The sequence below is a fragment of the Amborella trichopoda genome, chromosome 13 (assembly GCF_054954075.1).
Source record: "Amborella trichopoda isolate Santa Cruz 75 chromosome 13, AtrichopodaSantaCruz75HAP2 v2.0, whole genome shotgun sequence".
NCBI classification, from domain to species: domain Eukaryota; kingdom Viridiplantae; phylum Streptophyta; class Magnoliopsida; order Amborellales; family Amborellaceae; genus Amborella; species Amborella trichopoda.
This window is the reverse complement of record NC_142348.1, coordinates 49615718-49636662: the sequence shown is the minus strand read 5'-3', so window position 1 is coordinate 49636662 and position 20945 is coordinate 49615718. Positions and strand designations below refer to the sequence as shown.

The 20945-nt window shown below is 31.9% G+C and overlaps 1 protein-coding gene across 2 annotated transcripts; it reads left to right on the top strand.

Moving 5' to 3' along the window:
- Window positions 1-2556: 2556 nt before the first annotated feature.
- LOC18446001 (protein DETOXIFICATION 16) lies at window positions 2557-20348 on the top strand. 2 transcript variants are annotated; one of them, XM_020674655.2, is made up of 10 exons: window positions 2557-2677; window positions 2789-2854; window positions 5463-5672; window positions 15238-15782; window positions 15960-16046; window positions 16383-16439; window positions 17058-17296; window positions 17914-18032; window positions 18142-18228; window positions 19678-20348. In XM_020674655.2, the coding sequence occupies exons 2-10, from the start codon at window positions 2840-2842 to the stop codon at window positions 19753-19755; spliced, it is 1437 nt and encodes a 478-aa protein (XP_020530314.1). In that variant the 5' UTR covers window positions 2557-2677; window positions 2789-2839; the 3' UTR covers window positions 19756-20348. The 2 variants fall into 2 exon arrangements, with proteins under 2 accessions (XP_020530314.1, XP_088712912.1); XM_088856786.1 differs by having other exon boundaries at window positions 2601-2658.
- Window positions 20349-20945: the final 597 nt, after the last annotated feature.

The window sequence follows — 20945 nt, the reverse complement described above, 5'->3', positions numbered from 1 at the left end:
CAGACTCTAAACAATCAAATCAGAGCCCAATGTCAAATACTGTCGAGAAATATGGGTTCAATATTAGAAATCTTTGTGATATCTTTACTTATAAAATTTAAAGCTTAAAAAATAGTGTAGATTGAGCAAATCTATAAAAACTTGAAAATTGACGGTCCAAAAATACATTACCTTTGAAAAAAAACAAAAATAATTATTAGGTATAAAAATATGGGTTATTTTTGAAGAAATACAAAAACAATTATTTGGGATGACGTGCTTGCGAGTTTAGCATTTATTTTCCAGCCTTGTGGTTTTGCTTGTGAGGAGAGAAATGAAGGGAATTGTGCATTGCGATTGCATGGGAATATATTGTGTGCACATACGCAATCCCTCTAAAAGATACGGTTTTTATAAGGTTGAGGCCTTAATTAATCAAAGTAAATGGCACCTTCAAATACTGTCGAAACACTTTGCTTCAGTATCAGGGATCTTTGTGTTGGCCTCTAACTTTATTTTCATCTCCATTTATAAAATTTAATGAAAAATATTGTAGATCGAGCAGATCTATGAATACTTGAAAATATTAAAAATTAACGGTCTAGATAAAATATAACAAGCTGTACTAATCGAATTTGAAATCTATTTTGCTCATGTCCATACATCTTGAGATCGAGTGGATCCGATCGAGAGTTTTTCAACATCAAAACAACATCTTTTAGTGATTTTTTGAGGCACGCCTCAATTTTATTGTCAATGGCCTCAACTTTATATAAACTTTTTCCACCTCTAAATATACTTTATTTTTATTTTTATTGAGCTTTGTTGTCATGTTGAAGGTGTTACACCTCAAATATTTGGGTCTTTAAAATGCTCACGGATAGGACATTTCTTAGGAAGGCTATTGTGTCTAGGGGTCTATAAAACCTCTTAAATTTGCATTTATATAAGTAGATTGATAAGCAGATTGTCAAAGGAAATTTCATGTAAGTAAATATATACTGTGTTAGGAAAAAGTTTGCATAAGGTATGAATCTTATACTGTACAAGTAAGGTGCACCCAAAAAAAATCCACTGAGAAGGTTTTTTTTAATGCTATAAAACACTAAAATTGATCATCTTGGCCTTAAAATTCATATATATATATATATATATATATATATATATATATATATATATATATGGGTGCAGTTGGCATACAGATGTATCTGTAACTGTAGAAGTAAGGTGCACTTTTAAATTTTATCATGGTGTATAATTTTGATGTAAAATGTTGTTTGGATTATCTCAAAATCTATTTTTATATCTAATTATAAAATTTTAAATTTAAAAAATGGTTAAAATCAAGTAGATCTATCAACATATAAAAATCTTGAAAATGGACGGTGTAGATAATATGTTGTAAAATGCACTATTTCTGAGACTTAAAATCTTTTTATTTTTCATAGTCATACATCTCGATATTAAGATGATCAAGGTTTTTAACATTAAACCTACCTTTTCCGATGGATTTTTGAGGTGCATCCGTAGTTCTACATTATAAGGTTGCATTCTTATATAAACTTTTTCACACACACACACACACACACACATATATATATATATATATATATATATATATATATATATATATATATATATATATATATATATATATATATATATATATATATATATATATATATATATATATATATATATCTAAGGTTGCATTCTTTTATAAACTTTTTCACACACACACACACACACACACACATATATATATATATATATATATATATATATATATATATATATATATATATATATATCTAAGGTTGCATTCTTTTATAAACTTTTTCACACACACACACACACACACACATATATATATATATATATATATATATATATATATATATATATATAAAGATGATTTGTAGTCCTAAAAATAGTTCATCTTGTAACACATTATATGGACCATCAATTTTTACGTGTTCATTGATCTGCTTGATCACCCAAATTTGTAAAACTTAAATTTAATAATTGGGGGTAGCAATAAATTTTCATATTATCACAAAACTCTGCAGTGTGGAAATTACATTTTTGTCATAGTTTTGAGATGCACCTTACATCAATAGTACAAGGTTGCCACCTTATACAAATTTCACCTATTATGTTAATACAAAGTTTCATGAATAGTCAAATGTCATTGCACCAACTCTAACCCCAAACCTCGCTTTGGCATTTATTGAATGTGACACGGTGTCCAAACCATGTAGTGCTTTATATGTGACAACATATAGATTCATTTAAATTTTAAATGAATGTGGTCTAAAATTAAAATAACATATGACAATTAATGTTTTATTTATATCTCTGCCAAGTTTGCCAAATGTAGAACTGGTGTCCAAACCATGTGGTGTTTTATATATACAACATATAGATTTGTTCAAATTTTAAATGAGTGTGGTTCAAAATTAAAATAAAATATGGCAATTAATGCTTTATTTATATCTCTGCCAAGTTTGCCAAATGTTGAACTCTTGCAAAAGAATTCCCATCTGTTTGCCCCAAAATAGGGTAATGAAACTTATCTATTACACTCAAAGAAGAAAGAGAAATCTTCAACTATTGATAGGGTGAAACGATATGAAACATCTTTAAACCTACTCTTAATGAATAAATAAAAATCCTTCGGTCAGTACTCTCTTTCTTTGTAAGTTCTTCTCTCTGTAAGTTCTTTTCGTTACTATAAGATCTAAATGAGCTCTTCTTCCTCGCCTTTCTATCTTCTTAACAATCTCTCTCTTGATTGTTTCCCCTCCAGTTTATCTCTATTGTGTTTACAGCTCAACTGCCATCATCGTCAAAGAAAGCAATGGAAAATATGAAGGTAATCATTTCCGTTTTCATTTATAATCAAATTATTCTTTGCATTTTCCTTTTTCTCATCGTCTATGTGCTCTCCTAAACCTAATGCCTCAAGACTTTCACTTTTATACTACTTTTTTAATGGGGCATTTGCCTTGCTGGTCGAGACGATGAAATCATCTACAAAATTACTCTTATTTGTATACTTGATGATTTTTATAGCCGGAAGAATTAGGGGTCGCAAATGTTAGATTTTGTGTTATTCAAAATCACTACCATAAAGAAATCCCATATTTCGTGGGATTGATAAATATGATGGATTTGCCAAAAAAAACTGCTTAGAAATATGTGGAGATGGTTCCATGGACCCCCAATGACTCAATCATGTCAATGAAGACTTGGTGAGTTTATTCAATACAGATTTTTTAATTTATGTTTTTTGGTTAATCAGTAATTAAATGTTTTATTTTATTATTTTTAATCATAATGATGCTTTTTCCAAACAAATATTGATTACAAATATGTGGAGATGGTTCCATCGACCCCCAATGACTCAATCATGTCAATGAAGACTTGGTGATTTTATTCAAAAAAGATTTTTTAATTTATGTTTTTTGGTTAATCCGTAATTAAATTTTTTTAATTTATGTTTTTTGGTTAATCCATAATTAAATGTTTTATTTTATTATTTTTAATCATAAACATGATGCCTTTGCCAAAACAAATATTGATTACAAATATGTGTAGATGGTTCCATGTACCCCCAATGACTCAATTTTTGGATTTTTTTTTGTCGGGTTGTTTGATTTTTGGAAGATGTAGTTTTGGATATCACGTCTTCCAGTACTGTAGCACTTTCATATGTGATAACGAGAAGTGCTACACTAAAACTGGTTATTACAATATCTACTTACATTAATTTTAACATTAAAAAGTGGATATCACAAGTTCAATGAGTGACTAGTGAAGTTGTAGTATCTACTTTCCTAAAAGACATAGTTTCTAAAAGTGCGTCTTCCGGAAAACAAACATGCCCTCAAAATAATCTCCAAATGGCACAAGATGAGTGAACTTTTACTAAGGTTACACTGCGTTAAAGGCATGCTTTTGGATCAATCTTTTTGTTTCATAGTCTTAACCTAGTCATCCATTTAAATAGACAAGAGGGTGATTGCTAACATTGAAACAAGAGGGCGATCAGCAATTTACCCTACAAATGCATGCGGTGTTCTAAAAAATGGATCGGCCTGACCTAGTCACTTGCTAGATTAGCTCGGATTGGTGATTTGGCTCAGATCGGATTTGAATGTCCCTAGTAAAAAAATATTACAATAACATTCCAATATTTTAAAATAAGAAAGTAAATTATAGGGGAATTAGGCCCAATCCTTTTGAATGATCCGATTCTTTTAAAAACTCTAGGAGCCTCTCAGACGAGTCGTAGTTCCATTTTCCAACCGATTTCGATCTGGGTCAACATTTTTTGAAATACTTGTTTCTAGTAATCCACCCATGTAACCCATCACTTTAAAAAAGTACTGAATAATTTTCATTTTAGAGTTTTGTTTTGTCGTCTTAGAATTTCTCTCTTTTTTTTAAAAGGGTGTGGTTTCTATAAAGTTGCAATTTTAAACAATCCAATTAAGATGTACCTCCAAATTTTATCTTAACATTTTGGTGTAACAAATTATATATATATATATATATATATATATATATATATATATATATATATATATATATATATATATATGTATATATATAGGAAAATGTTGAGATTAGCCCACTAGCTCATATGAACATATGAGCCCAACTGCTCAGATTGAATCTGGGCCGATCTGACCGTCATGGCCTCATTTCATGTTTTAATTTTAGTTTTTTTTTACAAATCCAAATAACTTGAAATTTTGGAAGTCCATTCTTCTTATCAAGGCTCGCCTAATAAAAATATTTTAAAAATATTTTAAAAATAATTCAAAAAATATATATCTACCAATGTACTGCTGAAATGTTTTAGGGGTATTTTGATGAACTTATTTCTTGCAAATTATATTTTTGATAGTTTTATTAGATTTTTTTATTTTTAAACAATACAAGCCAAAAATTTCAAATTATTTGGATTCGTAGAAAAAAAAATTAAAATATGAAATGAAGTCGTAACCGTCAGATGAACCCAGATTCAATCTGGGTCGTTGGGCTGATATGAACACATATGTTCATATGAGCTAGTGGGCTAATCTCAGTATTTTTCATATTCATACATCTTGATGTCGAGATAACGAATTAGAGGGTTTTTCAACTTCAAAACAACCTTTCTGATCGATATTTGAGGTGCATCTTTACTTCTACATTTTAAGGTTTCAATCTTATATAAACATTTACCTTTTTAAAAGTGTCAATAGTGAGAATGGAGCCTGGGATGCTATCTTGAGGCACCTAAATACTCCGATCCCATTCCTGTGATCTTAACTTATTTTATAGTTTCTAGTGAGTGTTTTGCTCTTTATTCAAAGCTACATTTTTATTTCAATTCTCAAGCATTTCATTCTACAGCATCTAACTTGAAATTCACGTAATTCAAAGAGAGAGAGATGTGAAATTGAAATTGATAATTTAATCTACTTTTGCAGGAGGGTTGGGCGTTGAGATGGACAAAGAGAGAAGTGTTGACAGAGGTGTGGATGCAGTTGACATTATCGGGTCCACTCATAGTCGGCAACGTCTTCCAATTCTGTCTGCAAATGATTTCAGAAATGTTTGTTGGCCACCTTGGCCAGCTTTCTCTTGCTGGTGCTGCCATGGCTGCTACCTTTGCCAGCATCGTTGGCTTCAGCTTCTTGGTAATTTGGTTTCATTATCCTCATAGTACTTTGGTTGTTTCTTTAAGAGTGACCTTTTATTTTATTTTATTTATTTATTTATTATTAATATTATTTTTGTAATTCAGCAGAAAAGACAGGAACATACCTGATTTTTTAAATAGATTAGGGAGTTAACTTTTTTTAAAGCATCATTGTATGGTGTCAATAGAATTGAAAACCACAACGTGGTAACTTGCTATGGAGGTGCTACCACTACGACCCAGCACCTTTCCTAGCTTTAAGAGGAACTCAACAGTCCAAGCTTCTTGTTCCCTTAACATGAAATTCACTTAAGAATCAAGAGAAAGCTAAATTATTGTTGCATGGTCCAAGTTTTGGGCCATATTTAGTTGAGGTCTTACTTTTTTAAAATATATTTTTGTCCTTAATTTTAATTTTAAAGTCTAACTTTGGAACTGCGTGAAACAAAAAAAATGTTATGCATGTAGGTGGTTTGTATGTCCTACTTTTAAATGGCCCGAAATATGTATTTGGGTAAGTTAAAATCTAACTTTCCAACTACCTAAAGCACAAAAAGACTTATGTGTTTGGGGACTTTTGAACCGCCTAAATTTATGTACGAGTGGTTTGGAAGATAGACTTTTGAATAGGTGCTAAACAATAACGAAAAATAACTAAAAATAAATAAAAATGGACCTCAACGTATCCTTGAACCATACAGATATGGTAATACCACATAATTTAAATAAACAAATAAATAAATAACTTAAAGCTCTTCATCATATGAAAATGTTGAGCAAAGACCATGTTGTTTTTGTAGATAATTCTAGAAAAATACTATGTAACTGAAAACAACTTGCAGAAATGTTCTTCATTCTTAATTTAATACTAATACCATAAAACAAAAAACGATAAATAAAATATTAAAAATTGAAGGGTTCGTAGTACATGATCACCACTTTTATGAGATCATCATCAAATTTTCAATAATCACATGTCACCAATAGTTTTATAGTTTTACTTGATTAGCCAAGCCTAATGTTCATTAGGAAAGATAAGAACCCTAGCTAACCTGAAATGAATATAGGTAATGCCAAAAAAGATTCAAAAATGGGGCAGCATCAAAACACCTACCGATAATATTCTTATGACCTTAAAGTTTGGCAAACATCTATGATTCCCTGGATGAATAATTATATAGAAAAAAAAATTTAATGCTTTGGAACGTAGATGTGAGCATCTATAAATGGATGTTTTGCATGTTCATTATTGGAGTGGACATTCATTCATTTGCATGTTTTTTAGGACATGAAATCAAACTTTTATCACATTAGTTTTTAAGATGACCTTTTTTATTTTTTTGGTGAGTAAAGATAATCTAAAATTTTGAGGATCAAATAGTGTACATTTGACCACTGGAGTGCAACAAATCTTTTCCATTTCCTTGTTAACACTCAAGAAAAATCTTTCTCATTTTCTTTTTGGTATGTCTAAGATAAAGAAACTGCACTGACCCACTAAGGGGACAATCTAGAGTACTATGGAAATAAAAATAAACAACCACAAAAAAAATATAATTTGGATGACTTATGAACACTTTTTGTTTAAAAGATTGCTTCCATCTTTTGTATTTTATGAGGGGAAAGATCCTTGGTCTCCCTAATCAAAAGTTATTTTGCAGTTATAAATGTACAATGGGTGATATATATAGATAAAATCAGTAGCATAGCAAAGTAGGCATTCACGAGGTTTTCCCACTTACTGTAATATTCATCTTTTTTGAGAAATTGATGCAAACCATATTTGCCCCTAGGAAGGTTACCTTTAAGTGCAGCCGTATCCATTTCAAAAGCTACATTTCACTTGATTTTCCCTTCTTGCATAAGAAACTCATTAGAAAGATAAAAATTCTGCATACCAAAAGAGAAAATGTAATATTCTCCATGACATTTGTTGTGAAAAAATCGCAACTTGGAGGGTTGATGACAATGTGAAAAATTAAATAAAATCAACACAAATAGTAACAAAATCAACACAAAGCAAATTGATAGAAAAAAAAATGCATAACTCCAAAATTTATGTGATTCATTCATCAACGTTGTGATTACTTCACAAAGGAAGACGATCAATGGTTTTACAATAACATGTGCTAAAAAGGTAAAATATGGCTCTATTGTAAGAAATCTATTTTTTTAAGCCCCAAACACAAATAATTACATCTAATCCCAAACAAACATATTCATATGCCCAAAATACCCCTACAAGTCCCCTAGACCTTGCAAATTAGGGCAATGGTGTAGGATGGCCTAGGACCTACATAAGATAGATTGGATAACCTACGGAGTTCAAGACATACCTACACACATCAAATCTCCAGCTTGATTTCAATTTTATTAAGCGATTAAAAGGAGAAAATCATTAACCGTTTTCTCTGTAACGGACCCAATACGGTGAACTGATCAACCTCATAATACATTAAAACATTAAGTAAATTCAAGCAAATCATGAAAGTTGTAGTGGACTTAGCGTTATCGAAATTTCTATTGCACTCTTGTTTTTGTCAATCTTTAATAAATATATATCGTTTATCCCATAGATAAAGATATCACTATCATAATTTATTGTACTTTTGATATTAACAATAAGTGACAACCCTATCTTACTATAACCCTATATTATACATCTTATAAGGCAAATGGCTTCTTTCACAACTTTTGTATCAGTGATGTATTTTGCTTCATTTTAGACAAAGTAATTGAGGGTTTTAACATCGATATCTAACTACTAAAATACCTACCACTGTAAAGCAACCAGTAGTGGACCTTCTGTTGTTTGAACCATGCAAAATCAACATCTCTAAATCCAACATCCTTACCACCAATTTAGCCACTATGATCAAACAACGAAATAATATGAAGACTAATCTGGTAATACAAAGTCTATTTTACTGAATGTTCCTTCCTTAGGTTAGCCATGTGCTTACAAACAACATTGGCATCAAGTAAAATATGTGGCCTAGTGGAAACTATCACATGCAATAAAGATGACTTTTCAGATTACTGATTTCATAATGGTCCTTAAGACCATTAAACATATCATGCATTTGAAAAAACAAATAGATGAAAGAACCATTAGTGAATCTCTATCAATCAAAACGACCATTATACTTAATTCTAGTACACCAATTTCTGATTGTGAACTTGTCAAATCTCATGTGCCATTATCTAGGACATTGTTTTAGGCGGTGCAATAATTTGTTTGTGTTGCAATAATTTGTTTGTGTTGCAGAGATGTTGTTCTTGAGGGCTTTGCCCACAAAGCCCTCAAGTTGAATCTCATGAATATGTTCCTCCAATTTTCCATGCAGAACAGCTATATTGACATCAAAGATTTTCAATTCCGAGTCACACAATGCAATCATATATAGCACTTGAGTAAATGCTACTTCGCAACCAAAGAGTAGTTTTCATTATCTCTTTCTTCAATGCATAGCTCTTAGCCACCAATTATACCTTGAACCTATCAATATCGTCTTCAAATGCCCCTTCCTTCTTCCCATAAATCTATTTATATCCAATGGATCCTTTGCCCTCAGGGTAAGATCCGAAATACAATTCTTGTTAAGAGACTCATCTCCTTAGTCAATACATCTTTCTACGTCTTACTATTAGCACCATTCATGTTTTCATTAAAAGTATACAGCTATTAAATTTAATAGTCAGTGCATAAGCCACCTTGTCCATGACATATACCTTACCGTTGGATCCTTTTTAGGTTTTTCCCTTTCAAGATGAGGCTCTTGTTCTTGTGGATTTGGGGTCCCACGTCCTATTCAAACTCAACATCCTACTCCACCACTCCAATTGAATGGTGCACTCTCACAATAATCATATTTTCTTCAATTTTTCTGGTTCTCTTTTGGTTTTTCCATGATAAACTCATTAAACTTAACGTCCTTGCTGGTAACAAATCTGTGAAACATGCGGTCAAAGTACCACAATCCATGACTTTAAATCCCGTTGCATAACCAAGGAAAACGTATCACTTTTCTCTAGGGTTAAATTTAGCATCCTTAACACGAATACATGCATGACAAGAAGAATTCCTAAAAGGGAATAATCAAGAGTTTCACTGATCCATGGCTACTTTTGTGTCTTGCACCATATCATCATTGAGGATGACATGCTCATGAGGTAGCAAGCTGCATTATCTACTTCTGCTCAAATATTTTGACATGCTATCATTGCTTAACTTACTGTGGACCTTCTTGTGAAGTGTCCGGTTTGCAATTCCATATTGTTTTGGCATACTAGGAATGGTGCAGTGATGAATGATCTCTTCCTTTTATAAAATATCACAAATCTCCTAGACAAGCAGTCCGTGCTGTTATCTGTCTTCAAATATTCCAACTTCTTCCTAGTCTCTTTTTTCCAACCAAGTTTTATTTTGCTTGATTGTGCTAAACATATCTCCCTCTTCTTCAACATATAGATCTGCACCTACTTCAATAACTATTGATGCAAATTAGAAAAACAAAAAAAAAATTAGAGAAATAGTATATCGGCTGAATTTCAGTAAGTAGCTTTACATAAAAAAGCTTTATCAACCCTATTTATAGACCTTATTGGACCCCCTAATCCTATTTCTAATATAGTTAAATCTCCTATTAAAATAGATCCCAAATTTTGATGTTGATTTTCTCGAGTAATTGGGAGAAAAAATTTTAGAACCTTGAACATTAGGCCTGAAACTTGTTGCATGAAGTCAGTCTGCATTGATAATAGATGAAGGAGATGAACTACAAAGATCCTCCTTTTGAAGCAACTGATGCAGGGTCCTAATCATCTGAATAGATAGACTTAAGAATATCCTTTGTTCTGTGAAAATTCTGCTACATTTCAGTCCACAATGATTCCCATAAATATAATGTGTATGGAAGTTTAACATGCACTTCTTCACACCTTTGAGCAACTGGAACATTCTTACTTCCAGCAGTCTTCTTTCAGTCATGTCCTAGGTGGGAATGATGGAATCATGATTATCAAATATGGAATAACTGCTCCATCTAAAAATTTACTCGAGTAGCACAAACATATATGATCCAATATTCTTTTAACAACGAGCACAATCTTTTAAAACTTCTAGGACTCCTCCTTCTCTAGCATATTTACAATGTTGGGAGTCTAAAGCAACCAAATATGTAAGTTTCTTTCTCAGATCTAGAAGATACCTTACATCAACCAGCATTCCAACAACTCCATCATATATCTCGATGCTAAAAGTCCTTATAACATTGGTCTTACAAATATCGTTTGATCATAATAAATTGACCACCATCAATACTCATATAAGTGGTGAGCTAGTCCATTGAGGTACATTCCATTGGAACATCCGAATCAAGAATCCATGAGCCTGTCAAGTAATCGCTTCTTGCGTGAGTCTGATAAAATAGTGTTTTCTTTTTCCACTATCTGGACCTTTATCAAATGCACTTGTTGCATTTGAGGCTCCATTCTCCTTCTATTTGAATTTTGTGTAGTCTCTCTTTACATGCCTTTCTATTTTTACGGGAAAAACATCAAAATTGCTCTTATTCAACCTTGATAATGATCTGGATCTCATTTGGTTACCATATACCCTTTCTTTTCTCTTCAGTATTATCTCTCTAGCCTTCAAATCCTCTACATGTGGCTGAGCATTGCTCTATTTCTTCTTCAAATCATTTGAGAAAAGAGTTGTAGTCATGCCCTCCACATTTATGGTATTGTTTTCAAAGAGCCATGTCTTAAAAAGGTGTTCATACGACTCATGGAGAGAGTATGACATGATTAAAACCTTACCCTTGTATTCTATCATTACACCATTGCTTGATATTTATGAGTAATCTTATTGAATTGATTCAAATGTAGTAAAATACTCATAAATTCTTGGATATTTATCCCTTGAACTGTACTTTGTATAGATTTCCTCATGTAAGTACTTTCAAGCAATTATGAACATTGCTATAAGTCTTGTTGATGATAGTATACAACCCTCATTCAAATGGCACATTCGAATCGTGCTAATATCCCTTAGGTTTAGGACTTCCTAATGCCCATTTGGCCTAGACTCCGACTTCTTCAACGTCTCTTCAACAACTTTGTGCAATCCTTGTTGAACCAACAAGTTTGGGACAATTACCTCCCAAATCTCAAAAACATTTCTACCATCGAACTTCTCTACCCCTAACCGTTTGCTTGATCCTTCACATCCATTTAAAAAATCCCTAACCTAATACTTGCTGTTGTGAAAATATCCTAGCCAGATGGATCGATGACAAATGTGAAAATTGAGAAAAAATGACAATAAACAACAAGAAAACACAAATCAAATAAATAAAAAATCAAACGAAAACATCAAGATTCACGTAGTTCATCTCTGATGTGAATATGCCCATGGGAAAAGAGAGTCATTGGTTTCATTACAATAGTTCCCTAAAAGAGAGTCTTGAGAAACTCTTAAGACAAAAAAACACATAAAGAACTTATATATTGCCCAACTATAACTTAACCATAAAGAAACATATTTTAATATCCAAACTTCCCCTATAGATCTTCTAATTTTTTATAGCAAGGGAACAAGACCCAAGATCAACAAAGGATATATATTATGTTACACATGAAAATCAAGACAACCTATGCATAACAATCCTTTGGATTTCTTCTTTTCTGTCTTCGGAAAATCATGAGAAATGTGAATATTCTCCTGCAATTTAAAAGTAATATTTGTATCATGCGATTCTCTTTTCATCTCCTTAAAGTAATAGTGATAAAATCAAACATTTTCCCATAGTTTGGCCATTTCTTAATGAAGAAATTCACGTGAAAAAAGGATGTTCTCCATGAATTTGAAACTATATTATGATGTTTGTAAGTCCGTACCGCACTATTCAATAACAAAATGAAACTATTAAAAAATAGTTTGATATTACTTTTGTACTTCCGAACTCAGGGTAAAATTGAAATAAAAATTTGAAAATTATAGGACCTCATCACAAAAATATGATCCATACGGTAGTGCCATATATTTTTTCTAGTTCATACATAAATTTCACTTAAAAGTGGCATTGGACAAGTTCGCACAAGCAATCAAGAGCTAAAGTAAGCCGCATACATGTGACAGTGGTGGAATTTCAACATACTATATAAAAATAAATTTTATTGAAAAAATAGTTGCACAGACATGTCATGCCATACTAGAGTTTTAGGTTGATGTACTAAACACTTATAGTACATGTTAAACATGGATGCTCCTATCAACGTCTATGTAATACTAACAAGAATATAATACAATATTCCACGTACAAAAAGAAAATCGAAAAACTAAATAAAGGACTCATATGTAGAAAGAGTGAGTGATGGAACAAAGATCCAAAAGAGAGCTATATATGCTTATCCTAACCACCACTTTTTTTTAATAAATTGTCCTATTAATGCCCTTTTAAGCTTTTTTGGTAGCTCAATTGTAGGAATGGTTAATAATGCCTTTTAAACTATTTTGGTAGCTCAATTGTAGGAATGGAACTATAGATATATTATTATAATTGTCTACATCTAATCACGCCTAAGTCCAATTGGTCTTTCTCTTTTAATAAGTCTATTTTCTAGCCATGAACTTATTTATAGGCATATTTCTTCCAATAATATCTTTCCTAGTGTTGAAGCACATGACCTACCCTCAACCACAACATATACATGTAGAATAGACAATATAGAATAGATAGCATCAAGGACAATATCTTTGAATGAAAATCATTGATATTTTGTTAATCCTACAAACTGTAAATACTTTTTTTCTAAAGTTATATCTATGATACACCACTGTTATAGTTGCATCCCTATTATTATTCTACCCAAGCAACATATCCAAAATATGGCCCTAAATAAATATTGTATTAGCTATCATACTTATCCAAATCCTCTTGATGTTTAACTAAGTTACATGTAGTAGTTGTATATTGATTACAGGGGTCATGGTGGTAGCATCCTTCATACCTAGTTGCATATCGTGCTCTCCAATCCACTGTCAGTTAAAAAGTCTAACTATTCAAAAAAGGGATTGTATACAAATACCATTTACCTTTGTATAGGAAGGTCACAATTACTTACAACAATCTAATGTGAAATCTGATAGCTTGGGTGTGTCACAAAATTTGAGAAAATTTCTTTTAAACTTTGAACTTGGTCAATAAAATAAATGCAGCCACCTAATTTTACATCCAATGGTTAATATTAATTGTGACCAACTTGTACTAAAGGTAAATGATCTCATTATATACTTTCCCTTTAAGAAATGGGTAGGGGCCTCAATTTCCCACTAAATTACTCAAACGAAATTATACGGGCTACTAAGAGTGATAATATCTATTCCCAAATTTAGTCCATTTCCCTTACTTTAAAGCTAGAGCAATTTGCTATGCCCCCCTTATTACTCGGTAGAAATCATGGAGATAATATCAGGAATGTCTAAATTTATATTTTTGGGGCAACCATTGATTTTGCATAATTGAAATTCATGGGTTGCCATTTCTGAAGTAATATGTTTATATAATGATACAAAAGCATCAATTAAACAATTGAATTCGGTGAAAAATTGTTAACTAACAACATCGTAACAAAATTATCTGTCCATAATAAATTGAAAAGTCTTTATGATAAGAAGTAATGATGTATTACCTTTAAAACCCATTGGAAAATGTAGTTCCAGTATTGGAAAGCCCTCAGATTGATTATTTTGACCTAACAATTATAGATTTGAAAAATAGATTTCAAACTCAAAAAATAATATATCTTCTAACACATAATCTAGGCCATCTATTTACATGTGTTTACAGGCACTCCAAATCTACAACACTTTTGGGGCTTCCAATTTTATAATCAATGGTAGATATAGATTTTTAGATCATTATAGAAGTTTTCCGCACCAAAACACCATCTTTATTGGGTTTTGAGATGCAATTTATTTTTTAACATAATGCCTAGGCCTTATGCCGATAGAATCGATAATAAGGAGATTGATAATGATATTGTTCTTCAAAATTTAATATTTACCTGGTGATGAAAGAACATGCTTTATATATTATGGGAATAACATATATAGAGCCGAGGCTCTAAACAATCGGCTCTAAACAATCAAATTTGAGGCTACCTCAAAACTTTTATTATAAGTGGTTGTTTTGATGCCCAAAAATCTTCAAATTGATTATCTCGACATCAAGCTACATGAACATGATAAAACAATGGATTCCAAGTTTTGAAAATAGTGTATTTTGTAACGTATTTTTTTACCATCAATTTTCAAGATTTTCAAGTTTTCATAGATCTATCTATCAACACTATTTTTGAAGCTTTAAGCATTATAAATAAATATGAAAATATATTTTAAGGCTACCACATTGATTGAAACTACATTTCTCGACACTATTTGAAGGTAGGCTCTAAATTGATTGTTCAGAGCCTAGGCTCTATACAAACCGCACCCTTATATTATTTGCTTGTGGCCAAAAGATCGACCTTTGAGTTGGGTTTTATATGACTAATCTCAGATTGGAATGGGAAGTGCACTCGACACGCTATGTGGGCAAGCATATGGAGCGAAGCAGTATCATATGCTTAGTGTACATATGCAGAGATCCATGATTGTGCTTCTACTAATGAGCATTCCCCTTGCTTTTATTTTGGCTTTCACATGCAATATCCTCGCTGCCATGGGCCAAGACAGAGAGATATCGAAAGAAGCAGGGATTTATGCTAGATGGATGATACCCGGCCTTTTTGCGTTTGCGCTTCTTCAATCATTTACTCGATTCATGCAAGCCCAAAGCATTGTTATTCCACTAATGGCAAGTTCTGGAGTTACAACTCTATGTCACCTAATTTTATGTTGGTTTCTTGTTTTTAAGTCTGGTTTGGGTAGCAAAGGTGCAGCATTAGCCACTTCTATTTCTTATTGGATCAATGTAGTTCTTTTAGCTCTCTATATCAAGATTTCCACTGCTTGCAAGGAGACTTGGACTGGTCTTTCAATGGAAGCTCTGCAGGATCTTGGACATTTCTTGAGAATTGGGATCCCTTCTACAGTAATGGCTTGGTATGCTTCTCCTTGTAACTGTTTTCTACAGCCCTATTCCTAAATAAAAGATTTGGGCAAACCTTTAAGGAAACATAGCTGTCTTTAGATAAGTTAGGACAAATTCTAATATAAAGAAAGCTATTGTTACATGTGAATTGTTTGTGTGTTTTATTTATTAACTTCACTTTTAAACAGCTTGGAGACCTGGTCATTCGATATGATTGTTATCTTATCTGGTCTTCTTCCTAATCCAAAGTTGGAAACATCAGTACTTTCAATAAGGTGAATGTCGAATCCTTCGCTCTTTATCATTACTCTTCTGTATATTGTAATATCTTGAGAAATAACTAATTGCATGATTTATGAATTTCTTGTTACTCCTTGGCTCATGGGATGTCCTCATTCAAAAAAAGAAAACAAAAGAAAAAACCAAGGCATTCATATAGAAATGTATTAACCATATCCACAACAAGTTTCGTGCTGTAGATATACTTGTGTCTTGTTAATATAGAAAGACAGCCATGTAGATATTTTATTGAGCATAGTAATAGCTTTTATTTTCCATAATTTCTAATTTCTTTTCATTCCAAACTAAGAGGTTGTTTTATTTGCATGCAGTCTTGATATCTATGCTTTGGCTTACATGATCCCTTCTGGTCTCAGTGGTGCCATAAGGTGAGGTGTGGGATATATGTTGTAGGGACGAGAATTTATTAGATCTGGATCCAAAACCCAAATTTTGGATCTTATTCGGATCAGGGTATGGATGTCTTGAATCAAAATTCGGATCCGGATCTAAAATTTAGATCCAAATAGTAATTCGATTGTTGATTTTTAAAATAATATATATTATTATGTATATATTATAGTTTTTAATTTATATATATATATATATATATATATATATATATATATATATATATATATATATATATATATATATATATATATATATATATATATATATATATATATATATATATATATTATACAATTTTTTTAACTTTTAGAAGGCCTAATCCCGATCCCATTTATAAGATCTCGATTGGATCCAGATCTAAACATTCTAAATTTGATCGGATCCAGATCTGGATCTAGACAAAATCCCATCTATACTTTCTAGATCCGGATCCAGATCTGGTTGGATCCAAACCTGCTCCGAAATATTCTCTGCCCTAATATGTTGGCTTCCTATCTACTAAACCATGCTCACCATGTTTCTTACTAGTTTAAACTAACTCTCTCTCTCTCTCTCTCTCTCTCTCTCTCTCTCTCTCTCTCTTTCTCTCTCAGCACGAGAATTTCGAATGAATTAGGAGCAAGACAACCACAAGCAGCACGATTGGCAGCTCGTATTGCCACGTGCATGGCTTTCAGTAATAGTGTTGTTACAAGTTCCATGACGATCATAGTTCGTGGACTTTGGGGCTATTTGTATACCAATGATCAACAAATCATTAAGCATGTTGCAAAAATAATGCCTCTTATTGCAATATCAATTTTCATGGAAGGAATTCAATGCGTTCTTTCGGGTAGGAACACGACCATCAGTTTTAATTTCTTTGATTCAAATATGATTTTTTTCCTTTTGAGGATCGCTCAAATCACACTAATTTTAGTTGTTACAAAATTTGACTGAAATTAAATCATTTTTTATATTAATGCATTTGGATAGTCTAGTTTTTGGGTTTAATTATGAATCTATCCACTTCAAAAGTGGATAAGATTCAACATTTTAACTATCAATGGATATAAATAGTGTGAAAAAGGTCATTACTTGGTAATTCTCTCACTAGTTGATGGAGTCTCCATTTGGTTCTAACCCTTCTATTATGTATTTTTTATTTACAAAAAACTTATGTTTATAGATTTGGATGAGAGATCAATGGCTTTTAGTTTTGCCTAAATCTTGTCTACTCACTCAGTTTCCATTTTTTTTTTTGGGTAATTCAGTGGAGAAGACAGGCCCTTACCCTTTTTTTAAATAATTTAGGAGTTAGTGGAGTGGTGTCAATATGAATGAAAACCACAACGTGATGACTAGGGTGTGGGGGTGCTACTACCACGACCCCAACCCCTATCCAATTTTAATAACAAAGATAACCATGTTAAATGATTCATGAGTTTTTTTTTTCTTAAATTATTCTAGGCATTGCTAGAGGATGTGGTTGGCAGAAGCTAGGTGCTGTAATCAATCTAGGGGCATATTATGTTGTAGGTCTTCCTGTGGCTATTCTATTGGTATTTGTCTTCCATGAAGGAGGGAAGGTGAGGCTTTCATTACCTACTTTCTTCAACTTTGAGCTCAATAATCTTGCATCTTATTTTTCTACTTACAAAAAATATAAATTGTGGTGTTGCAAATTCCACTTGACAGGGGTTCTGGATAGGAATCATTTGTGGACTTGTTGTACAGTTGGTTTTGTTGTCTATCATTACCCTATGCAGTAATTGGGAAGAAGAAGTAAGTATACTTTATTTATAAAGCTTTTCATTTGATTAATTTGTTTTATAGTGAAGAGTGTGTATTCTATGCTCCCGTGTGAGCATGCTATTCGACAACATCATCTCTAGGGGCAGAAGACCTACTTGGATGGCTTTTTTTTATAAGAAAAATTTTATTTAAAGTCCCAACCTTAAAATGTAGAATTAAGGTCAACCTTAAAAATCCATTGAAAAAGGTTATTTTGATGTTGGAAAAACATCTAATTGATCATCTTAACATCGAGATATATGGATATGTGAAAAAATAAAGATTTTGACTACAAAACATAGTGCATCTTAGAACATATTATCTAGACATCTATTTTTAAATTTTTCATATATTTATAGATCTTCTTGTATTGAACTATTTTTTGGAGTTTAAACATTCATAATTAGAGATAAAAATGGATTATAAGGCAATCTAAAAGAAATTTGACACAAAAAATACGTCTTATGATAAAATTTGGAGGTGCACCACCTTATCTGGATTGTTTAAGGTCACAACCTTATACGAACTGCACCCTTTTTTATATGAAATTGTGATTTATCTAAGAATCACTATAGAATTATTTGCAAAAGAAAATTGGGCTTTGAGTTCAACATTAATATTTTATCATCTAAAACTTGTGCAGCCTCTGTTCAATTATGCGACTTTTTTCATTCAGCTACTCTCTAGGTTGAAGAGGTGGCATCGCCAAATTTTGGGCATAATTCAAGTTCTACACTAGGTAGTGAATGGAATATATGCTCCCATGGGAGCACAAAATATTATGGGTATAATTATCACCACTAAATATACTAAGTTTCTTCTAATTGTCTTATGTTTATCATCATTATGCAATAAGGACTTTTCATCCCTATATAATTAATCACATTAATTGAATTCTTCAAATTGCTCTCCTTATATGCCAAATTTGAAATGATAGATAAAAGAAAGAGGACAAGTTGTGTGGTTTGCAAGCAATAATAATACCCTCTCTTATAAAAAGCTCCCCCAAATTCTTAAATTGACATAAGGTCTCTAATGTTAATTTTGTTGGATGCTAAGAGGTTTATGATGTAATATCAAATTGAAATTTAATTTTACAATACAGTCCTTAGTCAAATTATTTCAAGACATAAATTTGCCCTTAAGTCTGTTAACATATATTTTATAGAAATGTATACAGTTTTGAAATTGGGTGGTTGAGGATGTGTTAGTATTATGTGCAAAGTCAAAAACAAAATTTTTCACATATTGTGACACACTTTCATTTATTGGATTTTACATTCAATGGTTAAAAGTGATTGTGACCTCCTTGTATCAAAAGTAAACGGTCACATTGTGTATCATTTTATATCATTTCATGATTCACTTAATAAGAGATTTTTTATTTGCTCTTATTTCATATGTGTATAATTTTGATTTTTGTCAAATTGCATTGATCAGGCAAGGAGGGCCAACGAGAGAGTCTTTAGTTCTGAGATGCCACCAGTGGAAATGACCAATACTTCTCTCAATCCCTGATTTATCCATAGAATGAAATAAAGTGATAATGCTACTGGGGATTTGGCCTCAAACTTTTGTGACTCATTCACATGCTTTACAAAGCCTAATACCATTTGCCACAACTCATGTGGTGCTCAAAATGTTTCTAGCAATGTTCTACAACTCGAGCGCGTCCACTCGGGCTTGCCCAAGTCACATGGACTTGGCAAGGTGAGTAGGAATCGGCAAACTCAGCCATATCCTACATTTTGATATAATAACATGCACATAATCAATCGAGTCTCTGATAGACTCGACCGAATTTGTGTGGATGAATCAGACTCAGGACCCTACAGAGTCTTGAGTCTAGGCCCTGTTTAGCACACTGATTTCTAGTGAGGAACATGTCATCATTTGCTAGGTTTTGTGGTTGTTTGTGATAATATTTTAAGAGACTCATATTTGAAGATATGCAAAGTTTAGTATTTTTATGCAGTTTTAGTGAAAATTCATAGTTTAATTCAAAAAGACATAATTTGTAAGATGTAATTCTCAGATGGTCATATCTACAAACTGAATGTTTGGACAAACTACCGTCAATTTTAATTCTACAGCGTTGTGTTTCAAATGTCTGATTGGCCTCTTTACTAAAGTGCATGAAGCCTTGAATCAAATAATGTTTTCTTTTTTTTCTTTTTTCTTTCTTCTTTTTTCCATTTTCTCGCAACACCAACTCCCCCTTTCTCTCTCTTTGACAAGCTGGCTAAAGATGTCCCAATGTTACATGAAAGATGCAATTTAGGTAAGATCATGCTTTTAAACTCTGCTGAGTTGACATGGAATCCATTGAATTACTCTGATTCAACACATTGTCGAGCCAAGTTTTTTAGTACAAATTTGATTATATAAAAATATATTTATTTATTACTAAATCAATGCGTAAATAATTATATAAAATTTATTCTTGATGACGATTTGAGAGTTATTTGTGTCATATGTTTTTTTTTGTTCTCATTTGTGGACTTTTCATAATGGGATTGTAATATTGTATATAATGAGACTATTTATCTTTGATACAAGGTAGTCACAATAACTTACAGCCATCAGATGTGAAATTTGATAGCTTGGATGTGTCACAAAGTTCGAGAAAAATTATTTCAAAGTTTGAGCTTGGTCAATGGAAAAATTGCACCCACCCAAATTCACATCCAATGGTCAAGATTAATGTG

Bases quoted from the DNA above. Each gene is read 5' to 3' on its own strand.
- LOC18446001 (XM_020674655.2), top strand. The intron at 17,297-17,913 runs GTAGGAACACGA...AAATTATTCTAG, and splicing joins AATTCAATGCGTTCTTTCGG to GCATTGCTAGAGGATGTGGT. The intron at 18,033-18,141 runs GTGAGGCTTTCA...TCCACTTGACAG, and splicing joins TCTTCCATGAAGGAGGGAAG to GGGTTCTGGATAGGAATCAT.